Source organism: Emys orbicularis, chromosome 11 (assembly GCF_028017835.1).
Source record: "Emys orbicularis isolate rEmyOrb1 chromosome 11, rEmyOrb1.hap1, whole genome shotgun sequence".
Taxonomy (NCBI): domain Eukaryota; kingdom Metazoa; phylum Chordata; order Testudines; family Emydidae; genus Emys; species Emys orbicularis.
Window position 1 is genome coordinate 12,514,030 of NC_088693.1, and position 12,054 is coordinate 12,526,083.

The 12,054-nt window shown below is 43.6% G+C and overlaps 1 protein-coding gene across 1 annotated transcript in view; it reads right to left on the reverse strand.

Annotated features, from left to right (window-relative positions):
• The window catches only part of ITGB5 (integrin subunit beta 5), a 102,869-nt gene that overhangs the window by 72,013 nt on the left and 18,802 nt on the right, over positions 1-12,054 (reverse strand). Inside the window, exon 4 of the mRNA XM_065413110.1 lies at positions 2,235-2,484. Coding sequence (XP_065269182.1) covers positions 2,235-2,484 — 250 coding nt within the window. The remainder of the gene's footprint in view (positions 1-2,234; positions 2,485-12,054) is intronic.

Here is a 12,054-nt window from a genome sequence, read left to right on the forward strand (position 1 = left end):
TAAACAGGAGTTTTATCATTGACTTTAATGGGAGAGTGTTAGGCCTGGTCTACACTACCCGCCTGAATTGGCGGGTAGAAATCGACCTCTCGGGGATCGATTTATCGCTTCCCGTCAGGACGCGACAATCGATCCCCGAATCGACGCTCTTACTCCACCAGCGAAGGTGGGAGTAAGAGCCGTCGACGGGAAGCCGCGGAGGTCGATTTTGCCGCCGTCCTCACAGCGGGGTAAGTCGGCTGCAATACGTCGAATTCAGCTACGCTATTCGCGTAGCTGAATTTGCGTATCTTAAATCGACCCCCCCCCTGTAGTGTAGATGTAGCCTTAGTTTAATGCTGAGCACTTTTGAAAATCTCACCCCACATCTCTAAAGCAGGAGCTTCTGGCCTCTTTCACAATAGCACAACACCACATGTAGCTGGTGCCCCCAAAACAAATGGGGTGGGGGGTTGATGGACAGGGAGCGTTCACATGTCCAGCAAATAAACAAAACTCCTGTGAGAGAATTCACTAACATGCCCCTCCTTTTCTGCCAAGCCAGACTCTAAGGGCCTGATTCTCCTCTCACTTAGACCAGTCTCCCTCTGGTATAATTCTACAGATTTACTCCTAATTTACACTGGTGTAGATGGAGAGGTATCAGGCCCAGAGTCTCTAGGCAGAGCACACCAGAGTGAGGAAGCCTCTGAAATGACTGCAGAGCTAACAACTGAGCTGTATGGATGAGCAATAGCTTCTGGAATCCATCCATGCTCTCTCTACCCGCTCCATACCCAGCATCATTAAAGAATGAAAAAAAAATAGCAACAGTTTCTAGCCTATTATCTTCAAAATACTTCAGAAGCATATGTTAGTCCTCCTAAGACCAGTACTCCAAATACCCCAGTAAGGTAGGCAAGTATTAATGTGGTCTCCATTTTAAAAATAAGAAAGCTGAGGCAAAGAAGCTTAAGTGATTTGTTCAGGGCCACAGAGTGAGTCAGTGTCAGGGCCGGATTAGAATTCAGAAGTTCCTGCCTCCTGGTCCTTTGCTCCAACCACACCTATGTCTGCTCCTTCACCCAAGCATCCAGCTGCACCAAAGATTCGGTTATAAAGTGGGGGTTTTGCACATCTTGATGTTCTGCTGCTCCTGAGCTGTAAAAAGCTGTCCTGCTTTGTATAGCACTAGAGCATTACAACAGTGTGGCTGGGGGTGCTCAGCACCTCTGAAAATCTGGACATAAATGTGTGTAATCCAGCTGACTCTAAAACAGCAACAACAAATCAAAGCTTTCAATAATGGTCCAGGAGAACACCCCTGAACCTGCAGTGAGGATTACGTAGGTGGGCAACGCACAGAATATTTTTTGGTGGAATTACATAGGGCCTGAGACAAAAACGCTCATCAAAGCCAATGGAAAGACTCCTTATATTGTATTTTTCCATAATTGGAGATGTGCCTGAAAGAACGACAGAGCTTAACCACCATGAGGTTGGAGAGGAAGAGGGTGAATTAAAATCCATATTGGAATTTTGCTGATTGGACCGAGTGCTATCCCTGAATATAAATGCATTGTAAAGAAAAACAATGAGCTGTGTTTGCTTGCTCAGTTCGTAAACAATGCTCAGTATTGTAACCCAAATGGAAAGAAAGGGTGTTATGGAACCATTGTCAAAGAAAAGACAGCAAGAAAACGGCAGCTAGCAACTGATGCATGCTGGTTGAGCAGTTGCCTGCAGTAGTCCCATAATCACCCATAGTAGGCACATCATTTCATCCAGCATGATCACTAACATAGTGCATGCAGCTAGCCAGAGAGCTGTGGCAGGGTGTTATCAATCTTGCAAATGTGAAAGATCACGCAAGTCACCATAAAAAAGGATGCTGCCAACAAGGAAGAAAACTGCCTGGCATCTCTACTCTACATGACATATGCCAGCCTAATAATAATAAATAATAATACCAACTAGCTCTTATATAGCACTTTTCATCAGTAGAGCTCAAACTGAGGTATGTATTACTACCCCTGTTTTACAGATGGGGAAACTGAGGCACACAGAGGGGGAGTGACTTGCCCTAGGCACCCAGCAAACCAGTAGCAGAGCCAGGAATAGATCCAGGTCTCCCAAGATATAGTTCAGTGCTCTATCCACTGGGAAACACTGCCTCCCCCAGCCTGCATCCTCCCCCCAAGCCCCCACTGAAGCATGCTTCACAACTGGTCAGTGGGGCTCCAGAGAACACTTACCCAATGCAGGGATTGTTTTGATATCGCGGAGCTGTGTAGGAGAAAGGAGAAATATTTTTGTCCACAAATGACCCAAACCCCAGCCGGAAATTGCTGGTGAGCTTCCTCATCTCCTCAGCCAGCTTGGTTCCCAGATTCCGAATGTTATCCAGGTCATCCTTCATGGATAGCGAGAGATCCATCAAGTAATACAAATCCACAGGATAGTCTTCTACCTGACGAACCTGCACTCGGAAGGAGGTCTTGTCACCTGCAGGAGCAGAAGATTAGGAGGCAGTGAAAAGAACTGCATTTTAGAAAGAGTCCCCCACAACAACACACCCCCTTTTGAATCTGGGTCCATATTTATTCTGCTTCTAATACCATCAACAGCAATAGACATAAGTATTCATGTTGAAAATATGAACTGTTCTGCAAAGTTTCCTGTTGCAACGTGAAATTCATATATGCAAAATCCAGACAGCACACTTTTCTTGCTGTAGCCCATTCCTACATGATTACCATTCCTTCCCTAAACTGACCACAGAAATAGCTGGAGATGTGCAAGAAAGGGGAGAGGGAAAGGAGGCTAAACATGTCTTTTTGTAAATCCATTCCCATGTATGTAAACTGAGAAATGTTACTCTAGTCTGTATCTACATCTAGTTTTGGAGAGGAAGGTGAGGAGTCCTTCATTTTTAGTTTAGGTAGCACCTAAGTATATGCAGCACTGTATATACTGTGTCAAACAAACAACAAAATGCTTATAATCTAGATACACACTTGGGTCCAAAATAATACAGAAAGAAAAGGAAGTAGCGTGGATCGCAGAATACATCATGGAATAGAGCAGATTTTTAGAAGGCTATTGAAAGAGGGACCTTGGCAAACCTTGCTTGGCGGTTGGTTCAAAATAGAATGGGCATAGTCAATGAAGGTACAAGGTGGGTATGGACAAAAGAGACAAACAGAATGGTCCAGAAAGAATCTTCGGTGGAGCAGAAGAAGTGAGAAGAGTGTGGGAGGAAAGGAGGGCAAGAGATGTGGACAAGGAGGAGAAAACAAGAAGTCTGGACTTTAATCTCTTTATAGACTCGTCTTCTGCATAAAGAAAGGAGGAGACCTTGCCAGTCTCTCGGATCATGAGAAGGGATCTTGTCAGCAGCATTTTGGATAGACTGGGAGTGGAGGAGAGATGAATTAGAGAGAAGATTGCTGTAAGTTATAAGAGAAACGTATTTACCTGTGGTAACTGGAAGTTCTTCAAGATGTGTGGCCCCTATCTGTATTCCACTGTGGGTGTGTGCATGCACTCCATGCACCCAAAGTTGTAGAATTCTTGCAAGTGGTGTCCGTTGGATCGTGCATGCACTTTTGCCCTCCTCAATGTTGAGGGCATAAAGGGCAAAGCACACCAACCACCTCCCCAGTTAAATCCAATAAAGACCCGAAGCAGAGGGAAAGGAGGGCAGGAAGTAGAATACAGACAGGGACCACACATCTCAAAGAACCTCCAGTTGCCACAAGGTAAGTAACTTCCTCTTCTTCTTTGAGTGCTTGTCCCTGTGTGTATTCCACTGTGGATGACTGACAGGCAGTACTCAAGTAGGAGGAGGATGTGAGGATGTAGACAGCAGAGTCATTTGGAGGACCTCTGTCCCAAAGGACGCATCAGTGGAGGAGTTAGGTTGTAGTGCAGAACGAGTCGCAAACGTGTGGATAGAACTCCACTTGGTTGCCCTGCAAATGTCGAGTAAAGGTATTTCCTGAAGCAATGCCACTGAAGTTGCTTGAGTTCTTGTAGAATAAGCCCTCAATTCATGAGGGGGAGGAAGATGCAACAATTGGGTAACAGAGCAGGATACAGCCCAAGATCCATTTAGAGATCCTCTGGGAGTCTACAGCTTGACCTCGGACTCGTTCTGCTATAGTGAAATACAGCCTAGGTGATTTTCTGATTGCTTTTGTCCTTTGCAGGCAAGAGCACAACATACACTGAGGGAATGAAGTCTCCTCTCCTACTCAGATGAATGTGGTTTTGGAAAAAACACAGGTAAGTGGATTAGCTGGTTTATGTGAAACTCCAAAACTACTTTGGGGGTGAATTTCGGATGTAGTCGTAAAGAGACTTTGTCCTTATGGAATACGGTATATGGAGGATCTGCCATCAGGGCTACCAGCTCATCAACCCTCCTGGCTGAAGTAATAGCCATAAGGAATGCAACTTTCATTGACAACTGAGACATGGAACATGTAGCTAATGGTTCAAAGTGAGGCTGAGTGAGTGCTGAAAGTACAAGGTTTAGGTCGCACTGAGGAGTAGGTTTCCTTACTGGCAAGAAGGTTCTGATTAGGCCCTTCAATAATCTGTTAATTAACAGCTTAGTGAAAATTGAATTACCATCTGATGGTGGATGGAACACACTCATTACTGCCCAGTGGACTTGTATAGAACTGAGGGAAAGCCCAGCCATTTTGAGAGAAAGATGATAGTCCAAAATAAGTGGCATATCTGCTGACTCAGGAGATAAGTATTTCTGCTGTGCCCAAATGGAAAAATGCTTCTATTTCCTAGTAGAACCTTTTCTGCTATTCTTAAGGATGGTTTGGTACAGCTTCAGAGCAAGAATGTTCTGGTGTTGATGCCTATTCAAAAACCAAGCCATGAGATGAAGCGCTTTACGGTTGGAATGCTTGATCCTGCTCTTCTTGTGGGTCAAGAGATTGGGAAAGGACTTGATGCTGATTGGAAGGAGATTCGGGAACTAAAATTATCTGGGCCAAATAGGGGTGATGAAAATGACTCGTGCCCTATCCTGATGAATCTTCCCTATGACCTGAAGTAGGAGTGGTAAGAGAAGAAAGGCATAGCTCAGATGGTCGGACTGAGAGTGAAGGACAGCATCATCTTGGGAGTGTAATCCTAGAGATCCTCTGGAAAAGTGCATGTTGCATTTCTTGTTTGTTTGGGAGACAAACAGATCCCAGTTGGGTTTCTACCATTGAGCGAAGATATTGTTCACTACGGAATTGCATTATTCCTACTTGTGCTTGGTGAAATGCCTGCTGAGGGTGTCCACCAACACATTCGGAGTACCTGGAAGGTAAGTTGCCAAGAGGGTGGGTGATTTGATTCCTGTCGCACCATAGGAGGGCTTCTTGACTTTGAAAACAAATATAAAAATTTTGAGGACATAAGGAAATGCTCAAAGACTTTGGGGTATCCATTACATATGGAACAAAAGGGAGCAGCACCCTTTGAGTTCTTGAAACATGGATTTTCTTGGCTTGGGAGTCAAGAGTAAATAGAAATTCACTATAGATGAGAAACCTCCTTAGACAAAGATTGTAACTTGCTGAAAATAAGTTTAAGTCACTAGGAAGCGTATTTTGTTTTGTTTTACTTGTAACCAGACCTGCCTCTTCTAGATTTATTCTTTATCACTTAAATATCTGTTCGTCTGTTAATAAACTTAGTCCTGTTTTAATCACAAAATCATTTCAGTGCTGTGTATTAAACTGAAGGGTAAAAGAGGCCGTGAACTTGATAACTTCTATAAGGGTCCAGTGAGAGGGACTGGACACTGCAGGTAGGATGGTTTTGGGGAGACTCAGGTAACCAGGTTGGTGGAAGCCAGGATGAGGCCACTGTGCTGTGATCAGGGCTCTGAGCCAAAACTGCACAACGCAGAAGCACCCCGGGTTACAAAGCAGGCAGTGGCACAACCCCTTACTGGTCTGGATGAACCCCCAAAGCATCAGAGTTACTCTGTAAGGAATTGTTACCACAGTATTCATGCTGTGTTTGGTTGGTGAATACACTGTTTGGAGCCATGCCTGAAGGCAACGTAGGTAGAGTCTGGCAAATGGGGTAAAGCAAGTGCATGAAGTCATGTTCCCAAAGAGGGAAAGACAAGTTCTGACCAGAGCTCAAGGATTGCGTGTAACCTGATCTATCAGATTGTTCATGATGTGAAACCTGTCCCTCAGTAAATAAGCTCTTGCCATGACCAAATCTGTGGTGGCCCCATGTGGCCTATAGTTTGCACTGGAGTGAGGATAGACTTTTCCAAGTTCACAATGACTCCTAGGGAAGAAAAAAGTTGAAGCATTAATGATATCAATTCATAGGCTTCCTGACATGTTCTGGCAACGAGAAGCCAATTGTCGAGATAGGGGAAGATGGTGAGGCTTTTCTGTCTGAAATGAGCTGCTACTATCACAAAGACCATGGTAAAGACCTTGAGGGGTCAGGCCGAATGGAAGCACCCTGTACTGGAAGTGGTCAGGGCCCAACATGTATCTGAGAAAACACCTGTGGGTGGGTTGAATATCCATGAGAAAGTAAGCTTCCTTCATACCTAGAGCTGTAAACCAGATGTACTTCTCCAGAGATGGGATTATTGAAGCCAGAGAAATCTCAGTTTGCAAATAAAACAGTTGAGATGGCAGAGATTGAGAATAGATCTCCAACCTTCCTTCTTTTTGGGTACTAGGAAGTAGGTAGAGTAAAAACCTTTTTCTTGATGTTGAAGAGGTACGTGCTGTAATGCTCCTCACTGGAAGAGATATTCCACTTCCTGCCTCAAAATCTTCTCATGAGAACAGTCCCTGAGGAGGGATGTTGGGTTTTGGGGGGTTTGGAGGAGGTAGGGAAGTAAACTCCATCGAACAGCCAGACTGGATGATATCTAACACCCATTTGTCTGTTGTTATGGAACTCCAATTGTGAAAATAGTGCATTAAACAACCCCCAAAGGATATGTGGGGATCAGGTAGCAGTGACATCACAAATAATTTGCAGCTGTCAAACTCCTGTCAAAAATATCTTTTCAGCAGAGGTTGGGGTTCAGATGGTGCTGTAGATATGGGAGGTGCAGGAAAATGAGACTTCTATACACTTTGTCTCTTACGAGGATGGTCATAAGATTACTGATGATAAAACTGTTGAGATGCTGGGTTAGGTTTACAAGTATTCTACACAGCCCAGGGCAGCGAGCTTCCCAGCCCACGTCGACATTTTTATTTTTAGTGTGGTAGCGCAAGCCCGAGTCTGCCAACCTGCTACGGGCTGCCTAGACATACCCTCAGTGTCTTATCACTGGGGGGCAATCACATGTGGAGCTGCACAAAACCTGGCAGCTATGCTTGTTATGAAGCATCACTGTCAAACAGTGTGGATCCTAGGTTCTCCCCTCTTCCACTGGACTAACTCCATTTAATTCAATGGGTAAAACCAGGAGGAGACTCACACTTAGCAGCTTGGTTTAGAAGCCACAGCTATTTAAATTATTTCCCTACAGCTCTAGTTCAAGAGATACTTCCAAAGCAGGGCCCCTTTTATTACATGTAACTGCTTTGCCCTGGGGCTTGCATAGGAAGGAGTTCCTGATAAAGGCATGGCTATTAAAGGAGGGCAGTTTCTATATTAACAATTGCACAGTAGGTTGTGGCTACTAGATAGCAGCTTCTAAAACAAAGGGTTTGTCTACACTGGCACACTGGCACTTTCTCAGCAAAACTTTTGTCGTTCAGGGGCATTAAAAAAAAAATACACAGAAAAAAAGCACCAGTGTGAACAGCGCTTTAACAAAGCCGCTGTCACTCGTGGAGGGTGGAAGTCTTTTTTCGGTGGGAGAGCTCAATCCTGCCGACAAACAGCAGTTACACTGTGCGCCTTTTAGCGGCACAGCTGTAGCGGCACAGCCGTGTCACTAAAAGCCTCGTAGTGTAGCCATAGCCAAAGAGTATCAAAGAAGCTACATGCCATACTAGCAACTACTCCCCCACATCCTATCCAAGTTCCAGTTTAAATACAATTTTCTTTCTGTAGTGCTGGAAAGCCATTACACCATGGGGCATGAATTAGCATAGGGCCTCTAAGTGAACAAAGTTATCAGGATGGCTAAATGTGAACAGCTAATCAGAACATGCTTCCCAAAATATATATTGGTGGGGAGAGGTGATAAAGGGAGAACGATATGTGTGCAATACCTATTAACACTGAAGGGGTGGGTGGGAGAACTGATGCCCCCAATTGCAGACGTGGGTGTTGAATTTAGTGCTGTAAGAAACAGTTTTAAATAGGAAAAAATAGGAACATGTAAGTGAGAATCAGAACGAATTTCCTGCTGAAATGTTCAGCCTTTTCAGAAACAAAGTTTTGGACCTAACCAATTTGAATGAAACCTTTTAGACTCAGCTACAAAAATGATCCCACCATTCTAGCATCTTCAACTGCTGCAGGAAGAAGCGGTTCTGTACATGGAAGGGAAGGGGAATACTGCACAATCAGTGAGGTGGCATTTGACCAGTTGATCCTGGGGTTCTCGACTCTCTTGTTAAAGAGAAGCACACAAACTGAAGGCACTTTAATTATATGCATTTAATTTTACATCATCAGCTATGATAATTTAAGATCTGTCACGGCTGCTGTACATTAAACACACAGTACCACTCAGTCCATGTCTGTTTAATCTTCAGACACATTAATGGCTTCCATCTCTTCCCTAGAGAGCAAGAGATGTTTTAATCACTAACATTTATTTAAAGCTACAATCTTTCCTTATTCCCTGCACTGAGCGAGATTCTTCTGAGTAACGATTTCACCTGCAGCACTAAATATGCATTCAGTGGAAGTGATTGATGTGACAGGAGGCTTAGCTACAGAATAGCCTTTCCCCCACTCCTCCCTAAAACTGTTAACAAGCAGGTTTTTTCTTTCCAGTTAGTAAAGGGATTTCCCTTTGTGCATGAAGAGCAGTTTTCACATGGTGTTCTTCCCTCTTCTAGAGAAGCATCTGGACTTTACAGTCATAGGGTGAAATTCTATCTCCGTTGAAATCAGTGGGAGCTCTGGGATTGATTTCCATGGGACCAAGATTTCACCCTGGGTGTTTATAACCCAAATAACTGAAGAATAAGCCTCATAATTGTAAGATCTCAAGGCAGGGAACAAGTCTTCTCTATGGCTACAATCCTACTAACATTTACCCATGTGCTTAAACTTTACACTGTGCAAGCAGTCCCATTGAAGTCCTGTTGTGGTCTGCAAACTCAGCATGTCATTGTTTGCAAGATCAGGGGCTGTATTTCTAAAGCACCATGTGCATAACAACAATCTGTGGAAGTATTGTAATAACAACCCGCACATGCAATTGCTTTCATCCATTCAGCTGGGACTAACATAGTGCTAGCTGCTTCCACTCCCCACCCAGTGTCACCCCACCACTAACAACGTCTTGCACTAATATGACCCCTTTCATCCTAAAACCTCAAAACCCTTTACAAACTCTACTTAAAGCTCATAGGAACACTATGGTAAGGTGACACTAGGGGCCCAGATTTTGAATTGAATCCAAATAAGAGGGAAGAATCTGGCCCAGGGAAACAGATTTTAAGTGACAAGTTCAACAATCCACAGCAAGTCAGGGAAAACACCTTTAAGTATAAGCACTTTTAAGTTTTGACGCCCAGTCACCAGCTCTTTCTTTAGACCATACTGCCACACTTTTATGTTTTAAAGAATTTATTCAAATCCCCAATCAAAAATTGAGGAACACAGAAGTTGCAGTATAGGATCAGATGATTAGTCTATTATATCAGGTGTCCTGTCCCCTGCAGTGGTCACTGAGAAAGGAGAAAACCCCTTTAAAGATACCTAGCCACTTGAACAATGCTGTCTGTACATGAAGGAACAACACTTCTTCTTGACCCTTGCAACCTACACCTTTGAACATGGAGATGCAATTACCTTTCTGATCTCAGTTTGCAAACCACACTTCCTCTCAAGAAGAGGGTCAATACAGCAGTAATTGGATGAAATTCTATGGCCTGGGGTTATGCTGGAGGTCAGACTAGATGATTTAATGGTCACTTTTCACCTTAAAATATAGGAATCAATCTATGAAAGACTTGAATTGAGAAGGAGTGAGATACTGGGTCCAAATCTCCTCTCACTCTAATAAATCCATTGATTTCAATGGAGTTACTGCTGATGCACACGAGTGTAAGTGAAGAATCAGGTCCATCATTTCCACTCCATTACTCCTAGACACTTTCACCCCCAGGAATAATCCACAACCCCCAGAGCTTTGATTTTAAACTTTCCCTAAACCTGAATTAAGGAACACTGCTGATACATTGTCTCAAACAGTTCATTTGAGAACTAGAAAGACTGCTTTTACCTGACTTAAGAATGAAACCTCAGCAATTATTTTCTGAGTCACTGCTGTAAAAATGGGCAGAGAAAGCTTTATATACACTGGACTATAATGTGGCGAAAGCATCTATCTTGTTTATTTAGCACATGACAATCTTTCTAGGTACCCTGAAATACAATTATTCTCCCAAAAGCGCTCTTATTCCTATTTTGTAATGCTTAGGGCTAAATGGCCAATAAAACATGTATTTTATTTTATATTTTTAATTCCATTCACATTTCTGATAGCCAACCAGGACACTGTGCATTAATGCTAGAGACAAGCTTTAAACCATGGTATTAAAAACTGCACACCTGACTTTGATGTCCCTTATATGTCTGTAAATCTGGAGTGACTCCCATAAAGTCAGTGGAGTTATACCACTTTGAACTAGGAGCCTGCCTCAAGATTTAAGAGTCTAACTTTACACACTGAGATTTGAAAATTTGGTATTAGGACATTAGAAATACCTTGAGAGAGTCAGAAGGATAGATCAGATTGGAGATTGGTACCTCCCAACTATCTACTCTGTTCTGCTTCTAGTTACTAGTCAAAGATACAGACACGTTGATTCATCTTCAAAGTATTAAGACACTTATGCAAAGTTTCCTGATGTAACACAAAATTGGGAGCACATGCAAAGTCCAGACAATGCGGTTTCCCTTCTGTTTCATATTTATTGTCCTGCCATTAAGTGAAACAATCAGAACTCAAATTCTTACATAAGGATTAATACGTAATTTCCACAGGAGATGCTAACCGACACAATTAGGAAATCATTAGTCCTAAATAAGATGGGATCCTGCTCAACATTAACGGAAAAGAATGAAAGTGGAAGTTCCCATTACAAACATCCAGAATTATTCCTCCCTGCAATGGTCCCTATACCTCGCTGTGCCAGCATACAGGTGCTGGGAAAGTCCTGTAGCTGTCTGGGGAAGAATTTCCTCAGCTCAGACACTGGGTAGGCACCACTACACAAGCCCCCTGGAGTAGTGGGTGCACCAATGGCAAAGGGAAGTCCCTATGGCACTGAAAACTATGTGGATTCTGGACAGTTCAGGTAACAGGTGCCCATAAGCAGCCCAGGTAGAGCAGGTTTAACTTAGAGCAACCCCTGGGGTAGCTAGTTTACATCAGGGGCTGCACTGGCCTCCAGCCAGCCCAGAATTGAGAGAGCACAAAGATGGACTAAAATCATTTTTACCTCCCACTGTGCTGTGGGCTGTGCCTCCTGGAGATGCAGTGCACATGCTACCCTAAATCTCTATTTTGGAATGCTGATTTCTATTGATCTTTCCCTTGCAAACCTCCCTCATCTCCTCTCTCCAATAAAGAAGGCCTTATCTAGGCATGGGATCTTACATTTTGATCCTAAAAAGGCCAGTCTGCATTGCACATCTAGTCAGAACTGAAGCCTGCCCTCCATTCTGCACAAAACTGTACCCCCAGAGTACCTATCAAACAGGAGAACTGCTCTCGTTTCTGAAGGCTACTGACCAGTAGCTAAAAGGCCAGCCTGGGGGGAGTTTCACCACCTTCTCTCTAGCTACAGTACAAAAAGGTCAATTTACATGTTGAAAACTGTGCAGAACTGTCCTGGGAAGCTCTGGAATTTGCTGGTTACAAGAAGTTTCATG